Source organism: Balaenoptera borealis, assembly GCF_965194805.1.
Source record: "Balaenoptera borealis genome assembly, chromosome: 1".
NCBI lineage: Eukaryota > Metazoa > Chordata > Mammalia > Artiodactyla > Balaenopteridae > Balaenoptera > Balaenoptera borealis.
Genome location: NC_138860.1, coordinates 155083710 through 155101419, shown reverse-complemented (window position 1 = coordinate 155101419; position 17710 = coordinate 155083710). Strand labels below are relative to the sequence as shown.

Sequence of the window (17710 nt, the reverse complement as noted above, 5' to 3'; positions counted from 1 at the left end):
TCTCCCCACGGGGCTCCCAGCACGTGGCTTTGATAAGCCGGGGCCCTGGGAGCCCCTGCAGTTGCTGGGGTGGGTAGTGACAAGCCAGAGAGGCAGCGAGAGCCCACGATACTGGGATGCCCACTCTCCCACTGCCCTGCGACATGTCTCTTGAGCAGCAGCAGTAGTATTGAAAGGTTGATCTCCCTATTAGAAGGGATTTGTCAGCACGAGCTGGGGCTTAGCGGCCTAAGCCGTGGGTCTGAAGGCTCAGACAGGTTCAGGGCCTGGAGGAGTTGACTCAGGCCTGGCTCCCCAGGGAATCAAGGAAAGGCCACTAGCTGAGACAGCCTGGGTCAGAGTCAGAAGGAACCGCTTGGTGTCTCCAGGGGCGCTGCCAAAGCCACTGTCGCTCCCAATATTCTTCCTGGGACCCAGGAGCAGCCCAATGCCATAGCCTGGCATGCAGAGCCGAGCGGGGCCTCGGGGCTCAGCTGGGCACTGGTGGGGCTCACTCTGTTCTCTTCCCCAGGACAGTCCCTCCTTCTCTGTGGCTCTGGAGACCATCTGCACCCCAGTAATTCCCTGAGTTCCTCAGACCACTCTCCTGACGTCCAGCAGTCTACCTGACATCCCTGCCGGGATGTCCCGTATACCTCTTCAGCTGAATGCATGCAAAACAGGACCCGCATCCTCCCCCAAATCTGCCTGTCAGTCATAGCTACCTTTCACCGTTCCACACCCTTCATAGTGTATCAACTCACCTGCGTACTTTCAACAGCCTTAAGAGTAAGGTCCTGTTACAGCCCCGTTTTACAGACGAGAGAACCAGGAAGGGGGAGGTTATGTCACGTAACACTTGTGCTAAACTGCTTTACCGAGTCAATTCCACATCCAGAATCTACCCAGAAGCTCCACATCCCTCCATCTCCTCTGCCATAACCCCATCCAGTTCCAATTGTTCCTATAGTTTCCTAACTGGTCTCCACTCTCCTTCTCTCCAGTCTCTTCTCCCCAGAGCAGCCTTAGTGATTAAGAAAATACAGAGCTGATGACATCACTTTCCACAGTTCTTGGATAAAATCCAAACTCCTTACCATGACCTGCCAGGCTGTGTCCAGAATGGCTCCTGGCTGCCCCTCCTGACTTGTCCCGCGGCCCTCACGCAGCTCACACCAACCCCATGGTCTGCTCTCGGGTCCTTAAATATGACAAACCCCTTCCCACTCAGGTCCCTGCCACTTGCCACTTCCTCTGCTCAGGGTGTCCCTCCTGAGGCTCCCTCAGCCAGCCTCATCCTGGCTTTGCGATCATTCTTCAGGTTTCAGTTTAAACGTCATGTCCTCAGGAAGCCTTCTTTGACTTTTTCAGGCCTCATCACCCTGTTAGATGATCATGGCTCCCTGAACTTCACGTTGACGACATCTACGTCAACTGCAATTAGCTAACTGTCTGGGTCCTTCCTTGTTGAGCACGTGGCTTCCCTGAAAGGTCAGAAGGTCTGTGGGGCAGGGCCTGGGCCTGAGTGGTTCCCAGCTGTATTCCTAGCACAGCACCTGACACATCGTGGGCACCCAGTAAGTGCTGAAGAGCAAGCGAATGACATTCTCAACCTTTCTTTCCAAGTTGTCGCTTGTTGCTGCCCTTCATACGCGTCACGCTTCACCTAAGCTGCTTCCCTTCTTCCCCTTCACGTAGCCACACTCATTGCAGCCTCTGCGCCTCTGCCCTTGCTGGTGTTCCCGCCTGACGCCCTGCCCCTTCTCCCCACTCATCCACGACCTATAGATTCCTCGAGGCTCTGCTCTGGCCTCCACTTGCCAAGAGGTCTCCCTCCTAACAGGTTGCATAGCCCTTGTTTTTCTTGCTGTCCTGTGCTATTTCTCCTCCAATACTGCCCGTGCAAGAATCCTTGACCTCAGCTGCATGCAGGCAGGGACCAGGTGCTCTTTTTCAGTGCTCTCCCCAGAAGTGATCAGCTCAGGGCTGGTGCAAGAGATGCATGTGAAGGTGTACTGAGTCAGCCGAAGCTCCTGTCTGCTGTTTCCATCTCTCCTGGACTTTCAGGTTCTCCTGGGAGGCACCCCAACCTCCCGCCCCATTCCTCACTACCTCTGCTTGTACCACCTGAGAGCAGATTCTCACCCACTAGATCCTATGAGCGAGTTTGATTGTGAGAAAGCACAGGCAGTGGAAATAGCAAGGGTTTTGGAGTCAGACAAATCTAGACTAAAATCCTATTTCTGTCAGGTTGAACCACATGAAATTGCCATGTCTTAGCCCCAAACTATTGAATAGCAACAGTTTCATGTGGCTCAATTTAATATGTGTGCTCAGGCAGCTGATCTGATCTCTTTTAGGCTTAGTTTCTTCATCTGTGAAATGGGAGTAGAGCCTTAGTTACAGGGTCAGGGGGAGGAGAAAATGAAGTGTGGCATTGTGGGTAAAAGCTTGAGTTCTGGAGCCAAGTTTGAACCCTGGATCCACCATCTTATTGGGGTTCCTAATTACAAACAACAGAGTTCATTATAGCTAGTTTAAGCAGAGGGGAATTTATTACAGGATGTTGGCCAGCTCGCAGAATCTCTGGAGGACCCCAGGAATGAGGCCTAACTAAACCATGGGAGCATTTTGAGTGAAAACATCACTACGCCGTCACTCAGTCCCTATGGCGTTCTGGGCTGGAAGCCAGAGGCTCCATCACTGCCGTTCCCGAAGAACTGGATGCCTCTGCCACTGCCCTGGCCACTGATCCATCCTCTCTGTATCCAGGTTTCACGTTGGTGTGCATCTGGGTCACATGTCTGCATCTGAGCCACAAAGGGGTCTGAGGATGAGGCTTTTCTGGCTTCTACTTGGAGAATATTGGACTCAAAATGCAGGCAATAGCCAAACTGTAAGGAGGACATTCAGCGATGACAGCCCTTTGCTACTGCTTCTTACTAGCTGTGTGATCTCAGGCAGGTAACTTGTTCTCTCTGAGCCTCAGTGTTTTCATCTGCAAAATGGGGATAATACTAATATCTACTTCAGAGGGTTGTGGTGAGGATTAAATGCACTGATTTGTGAAAAAAGCTCTTAGAAGAGAACCTGACATATAGTAAACTCTTAATAGGTGCTAGCTAGAATTATTATTATATTATTATTAAAGGTCCGAGACCTCTTGGCCCAAGGCCTAGCACAGAGAAGATACTCTTTAAATGTCAGTTGAGGGCTTTCCTGGTGGCACAGTGGTTAAGAATCCTCCTGCCAATGCAGGGGACACGGGTTCGAGCCCTGGTCCGGGAAGATCCCACATGCCACGGAGCAACTAAGCCCGTGTGTCACAACTACCGAGCCTGTGCTCGAGAGCCACAACTACTGAGCCCGCACGCCTAGAGCCCATGCTCCGCAACAAGAGAAGCCACCGCAATGGGAAGCCCGCGCACCGCAACGAACAGTAGCCCCCGCTCGCTGCAACTAGAGAAAGCCCGCGCACAGCAGCAAAGACCCAATGCAGCCAAAAATAAATAAATAAAATAAATAAATTAAAAAAAAATTTCGGTTGAATGCAAACCCTGGGCTGAGATGCTAGTGTTCAGAATTCCCCTCGCCAGCCCAGAGCACTGCAGACAGGTAGGATGAGTGGTGTGTTGGAACTGACCTATACTAGCTGATTGTTAACTTGTTGGGAATTTTACAAGCTGGTTAATATAACATTGGTAACTAGAAATTCACCACTGTGGGAGAATTTACACCATGGAAATTGGCAAAGGCTACAAATCGGGACTCCCTTTTCCCTAGAAACAGCAACTTCATGTGGTTAACATTCACCAGCACAGCACAGGCTAGAGCACAGGGTAGGAGGTATTCAGTGTGCCTAGCACTGTGCCATCTCTGCTGGTCCTTTTGCATGAGGTCCTTCTCCCCAGTTAGCAGATTCTTAGCATCGACTTTATTCTCCAGATGTCAGGACACATGTCAGAACCGAATCCCTGGATTCGTGGCTTGTTCATGTGTTGCTGGGTGGATACCTCTTCTGCACTGATGAGTTCCGACCAGACAGTGAGTCCTTTGAGGATGGCCCCAGCACCCAGCACAAGGTCTAGCACATGGTAGTGCCTGAGACATTTGTAGACTGGCTAAGTGGACGAGATTTCCTTCCCCACACTGCTTAACAGCATTCTCTCTCCCTTCCTGATGCCCTTAGAAAGGCATCATCTCTCCTGTTCTCCTTCTTCATGCCCTTCTGCCATGCAGATCATGTAAGAAGGGAGAGTGGTGGGGTCTGGGGAGGGGGAAGGGCCACTCGAATATTGGTGAACCTCGTAAGGGGGGTGGTGGGGGCTGCCTCCCGCTTTGGAAACATTCCTCTGATTGCTCTGCACGGCTCAGCAGGCTGCCCTGGCTTAGTAGGAAAAGGAGGGAGAGGCAAACACCCTTCATTTTAATTAAAGCCAACTTTACATTGTTATTCCATTTGCCTGTGTTATTGCACGAGCTTACAATAAAGTTATATGGCGCCCCCAGGGCGGCTTGAGCTGCGTGATAGAATGTGTCCAAGTTCAGCACTCCAGGACTGTGCTTGGCTTCTCTGCAGGGTGAACCAGAGCCAGCCCTGGGTCCTCTCTGGGGCTCCAAGCCATTGTTCAAGCTCAGATCTGTCAGCAGTGCCTTTATTTATATTTCATTCATTTGAAAAACATTTATCGAGTACTTTCCATGTGCCCAGCAATTGACTAGGTGCCGAGTCTACCCCTGGCACATTGCTGCACACCCCCAGGAGTACACATACCCAGTCTCCAGGACCTGGCCCTGATCAATCTCTCTTCAGCAACTCAGAGCTCCATGTGGAAACCCCCACCCCAAATGCTTATTCTGGTCTTTCTTCTTTTGTTCGGAAGAGGCGTCAGTGGTTGAGAGGCATCAGTGGTTGAGCTGAGCAATCCTTTATATTTAGCAATTCCCTAAGTTCCTTCATATCTGGCATCTCGTCTGGTTCTCACAGTACTCCTATTCAGATTCTTCAACGCTCAGTGCAAATGCCACCTCCTCCTTGAAGCCTCCCCTGGTCCACCTTTCCCTAGACTTCTTTGGTACTCCCTTTGCCCCCCTTTCATGGATCTCATCACAAGTTTTACAACTTTTAAAATTAAAGCTGATTTAAGACACAGTGAAATGTACAGATCTTAAGTGTGATTGGATGAGTATGCATATACCTATGTGACCACCACCCAAATCGCACATAGAACATTTTCATCACCCCAGAAAGCTCCCTCAGGACTGTTCCCAATCAGTTCCACTACCCAGAGGCAACCAATTTTCTCAGTTTTAACACTATTGATGAGTTTTTGTCTGAACTTCATATAAATGGAGTCAAACAGTATGTATTCTTTTATGTCTGGCTTCTCTTGCTCAGCATAATGCTTTTGAGCTTCATTCATGTTGTTGGTGGATTAGTGGTTTGTTCTTTTTTTTTTCCGGCCACGCTGCTTGGCTTGTGGGATTTTAGTTTCCCCCCTAGCAGGGATTGAACCCCAGGCCCTCGGCAGTGAGAGTCAGTCCTAACCACTGGATCGCCAGGGAATTCCCAGTGGCTTGTTCTTTGTGATTGCTGAGTTGTATTTCATTGTATGGAGATACCACTTTTTGTTTATTCATTTATTTGGGTTGACTATAGTTTGAAGCCATTATGAATAAAACTGCTATAAACATCTTTTGTATAAGAGAAATGGGCATATGTCTTCCTTTTTCTTGGGTAAATACCTAAGGGTTGAATTGCTGGGTCATAGAGTAGATACATTTTTAACTTTATATGAAACTGCCAAAGAGTTTTCCAACATGGTTGTACCATTTTACAGTCCCTCCAGCAATATATGAGCATTTTGGCTGCTTCTGTCAACACTTGCTATTGTCAATCTGTTTTCATTTTAGCCATTCTCTGGGGTGTGTACTTGTAACACTTTATAATTTTAGCTTGCATTTACACATGATTAAGGATACTGAGTACTTTTTTATGCACTTATTGGCTATTTGTATATCTTTCTTTGTGAAGTGACTCTTCAGTGTATGCCCAGTTTTTATTGGTTTGTCATTTTATTATTAAGAATTTCTTATATATTCTGAATACAAGTAATAGGCAAGCTATACTGAGTTTCTTAATAATATCTTTGGTGGACAAAAGTCCAATTTGTCAATTTTTTACTTTATGGTTGGTGCTTTTTGTGTCCTAAGAAATTTTTACCTAGTCCAAAGTCACAATTATAGTCCATGTTTTCTTCTAGAAGTTTTGTAGTTTAAGCTTTTAAATTTAGGTATAGAATCAATTTTGAATTTTTTTTTTTTAATCGGTATGAGGTTAGGTAGTGGTTGAAGTTCAGTTTTTCCCGTATGGATATCCAGTTGTTCTAAGATTATTTGTTGAAGAGACTTTCTTTTCCCTATTGAATTGACTTGATCAAAAATCAATTGATGTACGTATGGATCTATCCCAGATTCTATGCTGTTCCATCAATCTATTTGTCTATCCTTATGCCAGTTCCAACTTTTCTTGATTACTGTAGCTTTTTGGTGACCTTTGAAATCAAGCAGTCTTAAATCTTCTAACTCTGTTCTTCTTTTACAAGATTGTTTTGGCTATTCTAGGTTATTTGTTTTTCCATAAAAATTCTTCAAATAAGCTGTTGTGATTTTGATTGGGATTGTATTGAATATATCAGTTTATGTGGGAGACAGCTTAACAATAGTAAGCAGACCAATCCATGAAAATGGTGTACCTCTCCATTTATTTAGGACTTCTTTAATTTCTTTCAGCAATGTTTTTTAGTTTTCTGTGTAGAGGTCTTGCACATATTTTGCTAAATTTACCTCTAAGTTTTTGTTTTCGATGTTATTTTAAATGTAATTTAAAATTTTTTTCATTTTCTAATGGTTCATTGCATATATATCATATATAATTGATTTTTTAATATTTACCTTGTATCTTGCATTCTTGCTAAAGTAATGTATTAGTTCTAATACATTTTTTATAGAGTTTTTAGGATTTTTGATGTTCACGGTTATGTCATCTGTGAATATAGAAAATTATACTTCTGCCTTTGCAATATTTATGCCTTTTGTTTCTTTTTCTTGCCTTATTGCACTGACTGAGATCACTAGTACAACCTTGAAGAGAAATGCTGCGAGTGGCATCCTTGCCTTGTTCTTGATCTCAAGGGGGAAAAGGATTTAATATTTCATTATTAAGTATGATGTTAGTTGTAGATTTTTCACAAATGTCTTTTTATCAGATTGAGAAAGTTTTCTTTTATTCCTAGATTTCTGAGAGTTTTTATTATGAATGGGTATTGAATCTCATCAAATGGTTTTCCAGCATTTACTGAGATGATTTTCTGCTTTATTGTGTTAATGTGGAGAATTATATCTGTCAACTTGCCATATATATATATATGAATTTGATAATTTGATTTGACAATAATTTGTTAAGGATTTTTGTGAGGGATATTGATCTATAATTTCTTTTCTTATAATGTCCTTGTCTGGTTTTGGTATCAGGATTACACTTATCTCATATAATGAGTTGGAGGAGTTCCCTCCTACATTTTCTGGAACAGTTTTGTATTATTTATTCATTAAACACTTAGGAGCATTCACCATTGGAAACATCTGAAGCTTCATTCGTGGGAATTTAAAAAGAATTATGAGTTCAGTTTCTTTAAAGACATAAGGCTGTATTAAGATTTTCTACTTCTCGTGTTAGTACTGGCAATTTGTGTCTTTTAAGGAATTTGTTCATTTCATCTAAGTTGTTGGATTAATTAGCATTAAGTTGTTCATAATATTCCCTTATATCATTTTAATGTCTGTAGGATCTATAGTGATGTCTTTTTCTTTTTTTAAAATAAATTTATTTATTTATTTATTTTTGGCTGTGTTGGGTCTTCGTTGCTGTGCGTGGGCTTTCTCTAGTTGTGGTGAGTGGGGTCTACTCTTCGTTGTGGTGCGTGGGCTTCTCATTTTCATGACTTCTCTTGTTGTGGAGCATGGGCTCTAGGTGCACAGGCTTCAGTAGTTGTGGCACATGGGTTCAGTAGTTGTGGCTTGCGGGCTCTAGAGCTCAGGCTCAGTAGTTGTGGCACACGGGCTTAGTTGCTCCACAGCATGTGGGATCTTCCCGGGCCAGGGCATGAACCTGTGTCCCTTGCATTGGCAGGCAGATTCTTAACCACTGCACCACCAGGGAAGCCTTTTTATTTCTGATGTTGGCAGTTTGTATCTTCTTCTTGATCAGTCTAGCTAGGAGCTCGTCAATTTTATTAATCCCTTCAAAGAGCAAGATTTTTATTTCATTGTTTTTTCTTTATTGTTTGTTTTCTATTTCAATGTATTCCATTCTTATCTATAATATTTCTTTCCTCTACTTACTTTTCTATTCTTTTTCTAGATTCTCAAGATGAAAACTTAGATCACTGATTTTAAAGCATTCTTCTTTTCAAATAACATTTAAAGTTATAAAATTTTCTCTAAGCACTGATTTAGCTACATTCTACAAATTTTATGTTTTATTTTCATTATCATTCAGTGTCCATGCTCTCTCTCCACTAGGTCTGTGCTCAACTGTCAGTTTCTCAGAGTCTTTTCATGATCAATCTATGTAATCCAATTCACCCCTACCAGTCATTATCCCTTACCCTGAAATATTTTTTTCATAACACCTGCTATATTGCAATATAGTTACATATTACATACATATAATATATAGGGTATGATTTTATGTTATAATTTATTTATTCATCTTTTTATTATCTGTCTTCTCTGCTAAGCTCCTTCAAGGCAGGGACTATTTATTTGGTTCACTGATGTAGCCCAATACTTTAGAAGAGATTTGAAAATATTTGTTGAATGAAGGCACAAATACATTATTTAAGACCCTGTGCAAATATCCCCATCACAGAGGTCTTACTTGACAGCCTTCTCCAATTCTCAGACAAGTTCACCTCACTTCTTTATAATGTTTTTATACTTGCTTATACTCTGTCACTGGTTATAACTGTAGCATTATTGTCTGTCTCTTTCTCTCCCACTGACCACCTGCCTAAGAGCCAGGACTATGTCTCTATTCACCACTGCCCAGTATAGGGCCTGAGAAGGAGAGATTAGCAAATGTTTGAAAAATAAATAAATGAAGTGTCATCAATCACCCCTGTCTTACAAATCAGCCCTGAGCTAGACTTGTTTGTTAGAGCAAAGGACTCCTCATGAATCTGGGAGATTTGAACTAGAAAATGCACTTCAGTCTGTAGGATGATGTTGCTTGTCTGTGATTTGGGCAATGAAACAAGTCTGCACAATGCTTTCCAGTTTTGAAAGCACTTTCCTATATGTTATCACGTTGGATCTTCACAACACTCCTGGGAGGAAGGCATTGTTAACCCCTTTTTCCAGATGAAGAAGTGCAAGCTCAGAAAGTTGAAACCATGTAACCAAGAACTGGGGACTCTAGACTGGATTCAAAGTTTTTGAATTCTCCAGGCTTTTCATAGCACCAAGGAAAGAAGCCTGTGTGTGACCTGGAGGCAAGATAGGTTTCAAGGCCTCATGGACCAGGTGGTGGGAGGTTTGGTGTCTGTTGAGCTGGATGGGCCCATTAGGGGTGAGGGTGCCTGCACAGGCTGACATGGGCACTGGCTTCAGGTTTTGTTGTTTTGATCCACAGGCTCAGTCTTATGTAAAGGAAAGAGCCTTTGAGTTTCAAACCCAGCCTTTCCCTACTGTTAGTTAAGGACCTTGGGCAAGAGAGTATCTGTCTCTGGACCTTGGTTTTCACATCTCTAAAATGGGGCTGAAATACTTCTTAGTGTTGCTGTGAAAATGGCATGAGAGATTCATGTAAGTAGACCTTGTAGGGTCTCTAATAAAGCAGCTCCTTTCCTTGGATAATTTTCATTGGGTCCCTGAAACAATAGTCTCCCTGATGGCTTACCTCTCACTGATATTGGACAAAGGAGAGAGAGAGGGGTGGCATAGCTGGGTAGAGTATGGAATCTTCCAGCTGCCATTGTTCTATCATCTGGGCTCCCAGTGGGTAAGAAATGGCCTTGGTTCCATGGGGACAGTCTGGTGGTGAGGTCGGCTTGTTCCAAACCACAGCATATACTAAGCACCTGATAATAATGACAACTAAACAGCTACCATTTACTGACTGCTTTTACTATTTATTTTGTACATAGAAGAGATTTGAGCCCAAATTCCCTGGCTGGATCCTGGAGGTCCCTCCTCCTAGGCCATGCCAGTTTTCCTTCCCCTAATCTCCAGGTGGCTGGATCCTGCTCCCTGTACCCCAGTGTCTGGCTGTGATCCTGCTTCAGCTCAGACCTCCACCAGACCCCCACCCCCGACATCAGCAGCAGCACAGATCGGATGTGGTGTGATCTGACTCCAGGTGATCTTTCCATGCATCTCTGCCTCTTACAGCCTGCATCCCACACCTCCGGCTCCTATTAGCCTTTCCTGGAACATGCCCAATACAATCCAACCTCTAGGCCTCTGCCTATGCTGTTCCCTTTGCCTGGAGCACCCTTCCACAAAACCCCTACTGGCTCTTGACCACAGATCTCTACCCAACTTGATGATTTTCCCAAGACCACTTAACCTGTCAAAACCTAACTTGTTTTGGTTAGATGGACCATGAGGCCATGGCCCTTAAACCTCAGTGCATCCGAGGTAGGGGTGCCAGATTTAGCAAATAAGAGTAGAGGGTACCCAGTTAAATTACATTTCAGATAAACAATGAATGGTTTTTAATATAAATATGTCCATGCAATATTTGGGATATACCTATACAGAATATTATTTGTTGTTTATCTGAAATTCGAGTTTAACTGAATATTCTATTTTATCTGGCAACCCTAATCCATGAGTTTGTAAGCACGTAACAGCTCTGAAACCTTCTGGGGAAGGTGATGCTTTTGTTGCGGCTTAGACGGGGCGGGGGCCTGGGGACCTGGAAATGGAATCAGCCTGAGTGCCCACTAGTCTAGGGCCCCCACTTTACAGACCGCTGACCAGAGATTGGAAGGATGTGCCCAAGTTCACACAGTGGGGGGCGGGGGAGGGGCGGCAAGGGGAGGCTGGAACTCGGGCTCCTGATTCCAGCCATGGCTCCCTCCTGTGCCAGCAGTTCTGTGCTCTGGGCTGATGGGGCGGCTCAAGTTCCCACTCCCCTGCGCCTGACCTGCCCTTGGCCAGCTTCAGAGGGGGGTCTGATGACGAAATGTGATCCTGCCATAAAATCTACACCAAACCAACTCTTCTCACAGCCCACCCGCCAGCCTCAAAGGGGGTCGCCTAATCCTCATTTATGGGGCCAAGCAGCTGGGCCCGGCCCAAGTCTTTGAACGTGAGCTTGGGGTGCTCTGGGTCAGCCTAGCTTTGGCCAGAGGAACCTGAGAGTGAGGGGATCTAGGGAGGCCGAGCAAGTTGAGGGCCCAGCCAGTCACAGGCCCCCCAGCCCAAGGAGCACCAGTAAGGGTGAGAATATAAAATGAGAGGGCTGAAGATTAAGGGTCAGTGTGGACACATCTTTCCAAGTGTGTATGAGGAGCCTGGGCTTTAGTCCAGCAGCTGAGAAGAGATACTGGAAGATTTAAAGCAGAGAGCAACATGGTCCTAATAGAAAGATGGCTTGGAGACCCCTTAGTTAGAAGACTCTGGAAGTAATTCAGACAGAATGATGACAGCTCTGACTCTGAGAGTGGTGGCTGGTGGAGAGGAGTGAAAGGATACCACTGAGACATAGTGATAGGACAGCTGGGCCATGGGGGAGTCCAGAATGAGGCCAGCTTTCCGGTTTGGGTGATGTGGTGGGCGGAGGTGCTGCCACAAAGGCAAGGAACCTCAGAGAAGGTGCAGGAAGAAGCTGGGTTCCTTTGGGTGTGCTGAGTAGGAGGGGCCTGTGCAGCACCCAGCAGAGATGCCAGAAGGTAGCTGTGAGCCTGGGGTCTGGGAAGAGAGCTTGGATGTGGAGATCAAGTTGGGCATCCTTAGCCTTTGGACCTTGAAACTATTACTGAGGGGAGAATGAAAAGAGAAGAGGGTCTAGGAGTGAGACCCCAGGAACGCCAACAGCAAGGGCTGGGTAGGAGCAGAGGAGCCCACAGGGGAGACGGTAGGTCACACAGGTAGGAGAAAAATGAGACAAGGGGAGGTCGTGGGAGCCAAGGAAACAGTCAGTGTCCTGAGAGCCCCGCAGGCAGAGCCTTCATTGGATTGAGCAACGGGCTCACGTTGGTTCTGGGGGCGGGGGGTATGCTGATTTGCAGAAGAATGGGAGGTGAGGGTGTGTAGATACTGAGTGTAGACAACTCTCTAGAGAAGGTTGGTTGTGAAGAGATCTGGGGGGGTGGTTTGGCAGAAGGGGTGCAGTCATTGGAGGAAAATGTGGACTTAAAGGAGAGACTGTTTCTGAGATTCTAAAGGATGTTTAACCGCTGAAGGGAAGGAGGAAGTAGAAAAAGAGAGGCAGAAGGATGCCTTTCACTCTTTCCCGACTGCACCCAGGTCAGACCTACATCGTCTTCCAGACCCAGGACGCCTGCACACAGATACACACCAGAAACAAAGTTTCATGACATGTACTCACCTTTACTGAGTGTGACACGCTGATATTTCCTCTCCTATTTTACTTTTTTTAAACTGCTGGTCACAGCACCCCAAATTGAATTTGTGATCCTTGAATGGTTCACCACGGTCAGTTTGAGAAACCCTGAGGTGGAAGGTACGAGGAGAGACTGGGGTGGGTGGAGGGGGTGACCTCTCTGGTGGTGAGTGCTGGGATCCAGAGGCGGGGGCTGGGCTTCCTCTGGGGAGGGACCCCATCTGTCATTCCAATAGGAGAAAAGGAGACGAAAGTTGGAGGAGGCACAGGGAAATATACAGGATTTGTGGCTAAAAGTTGATGGCTTTTGTTTTCTCCCTGAAGGTCACCTGTTAAAAGGTCAGGGGAAGGAAGAAGGTTAGAGGTTCTGAGGAGAAGGGGGAAGATTTGAACAGCCACAGGGAGGAGTAGAAGGAGCAGGGCAATAGCTCTGAGGCCTGATGGAGGTGGGCAGCCACGGATTTAAAGTGGTACCGATTTTCCTGGAATTTTAGTGAAGCCTATGCAAGAGAGTTCCTTCTTTGATTGGGGACAGGTAAGTCCTGCTATGGAACGAGGGCTAGGAATTCTTAGCTGAGTGAATGAATGAGCAAATAGCTCAATGAACACATTTCTCAATTCAAAAAATATGTGGTGAGTGCCCACTATGTGCCCAGTACTGTTCTAGGAGGGGAATACACATGTGACAAGGCAAAATTCTTGCCCCTTTGGAAGCAAAATGTGCATCAGACCCTTTGGACTTCATGAGGCTTTTCGGAGGCTTGCTCCCTTCCTTCCTTCCTTCCTTCCTTCCTTCCTTTCTTTCCTTTCTTTCTTCCTTTCTTTCTTCCTTTCTTTTCTTTCTTTCTTTCCTTTCTTTCTTTCTCTCTCTCTCTCTCTCTCCCTTCCTTCCTTCCTTTCTTTCCTTCCTTCCTTCCTTCTTTCTTTTAAAGGTGGCTAGCCCAGTCCAGTGACAAATTTGGAGGCACGGCCATCATGCTGCCACATCCCTGTTTGTGTTCTATTTCAGCCCAAGACGAAGGAGTCAGGAAACATGGTCTTCATTTTCACCAGCTCAGAGAGCCAAAGCGACTTGTTCCAGGACATAGCACATCAGCAGAGCAGCTGAGACGGCTTGAGGCTGAGTTTCCCACTCCCAATGCTGAGGAGTTATTCCTGCTCTCCACACGGCACTGTCTCCACAAACCTTGACTTAGGTAGGATGCTGGGGTGGGAGGTGGGTGCTTGGATTTCAGTTTTCTGGAGGGAAATCTTAAGATGCTTTTTTTTTCTTGTTTCCCCGAAGTGGAGCAAACAGAATGTCTGCATTGCCTCAAAAGGAAGTGGGTCCATCAGGCCAATGAGTACCAGTTGTCGAATGGCCTCTCTGGGGGAATGTGTGCCCTCGTGGAAGGTAAGAGTGTGTGTGTTCACCCAGCTCCCCCATACGGACACCAGAGAAGGTGGTGTGGGAAGTGGGGAATCAGTATTTGTTAAAGACACACATCAAGAGGTACAGATGCTTGTGCAAACATGGATATACACGTCCTTATTCAGACTCACAAGCATGGACGTATAGTCGCAGGTATAGGTACACCCACAAATACACTCATATTCACATCTAAATGCTTACCCATTTACACACACACACACACACATCCAAGAGGACATACACATTTGAAACAAGCACATGCATGGTGCACATTTGGAGGCATATTTAAACTCACATACCTTAGGTGTATACTCACATGCTTATAAGCAGGTGCACGTGCACATGCACGCACAGGCACAGACACACACACAACAAAGAATCAAATCTAAAAGTGCTCACTGAAAGTTGTACACTGTGTATTACACTCCCCCAGCCCCTCTCCATCAGCCTCATTTCTGTCTCGGTGCCTTCACCAGTGATCATATGCTGTCTCTTGCCTCCTGGCCTTTGCACAGGCTGTTTCTTCTAGAATATCTTCCACTGCTGCCTTTGCCACTCCTCACCTTTCAGTCACAGTGTATCTATCCTTTTCTCTGGGACCCCTGCCTTGGGCACCCACTTGGCATTTTCTATGCCCCCTTTCATAACACTCAGGCTCTTTTGTTCCAACTGCTTGCCCGTTTTCCCCAGGCTGTCAGCTGTTTTGTTCATGACTGTACACAGGAGGGCCTTAACACACATAGGTTGCCTGAATGAATAACTACTGTGTGTGGAGTGCTTAGCTGTGCCAGGAGCTGGAGTATGTGGGAACAGGTATTAACTTTCTATTATTGACCGCATTTCATAGCGGAGGAAAGGGAGGTATCCCAAGTGTCAGAGCTGGGATTTGAACCCAGGGTGGACTCTTTCTACTCCCAAGTGTTTCTCTGATTTCCCTCTTGCACTGGAGTCGGTACGTCTAGACCCACCGAGACTGGAGTTCATCCTTCCTTATCTTGCACCCTTGCCCAGGGGCTTCCCACCTCCCTGGCCGAGGGCCTTGAGGTCCCTGTGTTCACATCTCAGGTGTGCCAGCTGTTCCGTGGCATGGGGCGGGGGCTGAGCTAAATCTTCCCGGCAGAAGCCGGAGGGAACCCCTGGGAACAGGTCTGGGGAGATGCGGTGCGGGGTGCAGCTGGGGGCTGCGTTATTTAACTGACTGCAAAGCGAACCCCCGCTGGGAGAAAGCTCTTTCCGAGCCGAAACCAGGCGGAAGCGTCGGGGCCAGCGCTATCCCCTGGGCTGGAAGCCTGGGCGCGGGGTCCCCGTGGGCAGCGCTCTCGGCCGGGCGGGGGGCGGCGGAGAGATGAGCGGAGCGGGCTGCGGCCGGGCTCGGGCTCCGGGCGTGGGACGGGCGGCTGGCCGGCTGGCGGGGTGGCGAAATGTCTTTTCCAGATTAGGGGCCCAGCCCGCGCTGTTGACACAGTCGTAAGTTTTAATGAGAAATTTTGAGTATTTGCGTGGGAGACGCCGCCTCTGTGTGCACAGATGCCGTGGGCTGGCGGCGCGGGGGGCCAGGCCTCCCGGGGGCCCGCTGCCACAGGCCCGGCACGGATTCCTTTCAGGCAAAGGGGAAACATTCAAACTCGCTCACCTTTGAACTGCCAGGGACGCTGTTTACCTTGGCTGCCCGAGTGGCAGTTTTACAGATATTAAATACCGTCCTGAGGGCGATCTGGGGCCTCCCGCAATCCCCACGCCCCGCCTGGGGCTGGCCTGGGCGCGGGGAGGCCGGGGCGCCCATCCTCGCGGAGGTCGCTGGGGTGGCTTCCCAGGCACGGCTTCCCGAGGGGTCGCGAGCCCCTCCCTGCAGATGGCTTTCTGTATTTTGCGCTGGGGAGACGCCCTGGGGCTCGCCCTTCTCATCCACTCCCCAGCCCATTCATCTCATAATTCGATTTTCTGTGTCAGGGCGGGAGCCGTGTGGAGGAGGCGGAGGGCTGTCTGGGGCCGGCTCTGATCACTTTCTTGATCACTTTCTTGATCTCTGCGTCTAGAAGGGGGATGTCTCAAGTGTAGGCGCCTCCCAGGCAGGACCCAGGTTGCCTGGCTCTCCTCTTCTCAGGGGAGAGTGGAGACCCCTCTCCCCAAAGATCCCTGTGGGACGAAGGAGGGCTCTGCCTGAGGCCCAGGCTTCAGTCCTGGCGGTCAGAGGGCTCCCTGCAGAGGAGCAAGCCATGTTGATTTTACGGAGAAGGCTGCTATGCACATTTCACTGCTGATTTATTGGTTTTTAACTAGATCCTTATGCTGGGCTAAAAAAGCCATCTTGCACTTTGCAAGGCTCTGCTGACTGCTGCCGAAAATGACACACAGGGGCTCCTCCTGCCCCCCACCTCCCCAGCTCCACCAAAAGGGCCATGGTGGAGGTGTGAGCCTGGAGTCCCGTTCTGAGCAGGGAGCCTCAGCCCTCAGCCTCCCCGCCACTGACCACCTGCGGTGTGCACTCCGGTGAGTGTGTCTGTGTGTGGAAGAATTTATGGACTTGAAGGGAGGGGCTGGGAGAGGGGGAGGGTCCATACTGAGCCCTGAAACACACTGCCCATCTTTTCTCCCTCGGGGCTCGCAGAGCACTTGTCATACATTTTGCTGAGCTCTGGAGTCAGGCGAACCTAGACTGACATTCTGGTTACTGTCTCAGCTGAGACAGTAAAGTTTGGGAAGGTAGCTAGCCCCTCTGATTCCTGATTTTCATCATCTTTGGAGTGGGTATAACTCTGATCTAGGATGTGGGAATCATGTGAAATACTGTATGAGTGGCACTAACCCAGGGTCCAGCACACAGAGGGTGCTTACTGAGTAGATACCCTCTCGATTCTTCGTCCCAGCCCGGACTGGTCGCTCCTGGTAAAGGGGAAACTCTTTAACATGGTGGGAGGGTGACTCACAGCCTTCTGGTACCATGTGCAGTGCTTCGTGAGTTACATGGAAAATTAGATACTAATACAGACCGTTCAGTTTGTAAATCATACAGCACTTTTAACACATTAGCTCATCAAATCCTCCTAAAAGTTCTGTGAGAGAAGGGACAGGATAAAAGGAAGGAGCAATGTCATTGGACCCCAACAGATAAAGGGATTTTATCATAGAACCATAATTTGAACAACTTCTAGCCTAGAGCACTTTCCTTGATGTCACAGCTGCCTCTCCTATTATTCAACATTGCTTCTCTTCTCAGGGAGAATGGCTTCACGGAAAAGGAGGGTCTTAGGTAGAGGGATCTTAGGTACACAGATGGGGTACTCGCAGACATGGGAGCAAAGAAGACCCACATGGACACCCGCCTGTAGGAGAGGCCAGCCCTGGAAGAGCAACAAGAGCAGGGTGGGCACAGTGAAGACAGGTCTGATGGAGACCCCCAGAATTCAAGGAGCCAGAGGAGGACGCTGGCCGCATCTGCAGAATCCATCAGGCAGCTTGATGGGTCGCCGTTAAACAAAGATGGGATAAGGTTACATGTGTTTTCCGTGGGAGTCGGCTCCAATTTCAGCCTGATGATTTAGTCAGGTGTAAGCATGAAGTTTCCAATTTAGAGAAATAAATCTCCAGTGATTTTATTATCCCCTGTTTTACCCTGACACCCAACTTCACCCCGGCCCCCTGTCAAAGCCCTCGTGATGTGTTTATATAGGGCGCACTGTAATTGA

The 17710-nt window shown here is 47.4% G+C and overlaps 1 protein-coding gene across 25 annotated transcripts in view; it reads left to right on the top strand.

Moving 5' to 3' along the window:
- The window catches only part of LOC309618222 (uncharacterized protein), a 221892-nt gene that overhangs the window by 41290 nt on the left and 162892 nt on the right, over positions 1-17710 (top strand). For 24 of the 25 annotated variants that reach the window (XR_014238354.1, XM_082371658.1, XM_082371664.1 and 21 more), the window contains 2 exons: positions 13623-13809; positions 13899-14006. Coding sequence is in view for 24 of the 25 variants with exons in the window: in XM_082371658.1 (XP_082227784.1) it covers positions 13752-13809; positions 13899-14006 (166 nt within the window). In the remaining variant the exon portion in view is untranslated. Of the gene's footprint in view, positions 1-10272; positions 10400-13622; positions 13810-13898; positions 14007-17710 lie in introns of all 25 variants that reach the window. The other variant, XM_082371673.1, reaches the window with a different exon arrangement.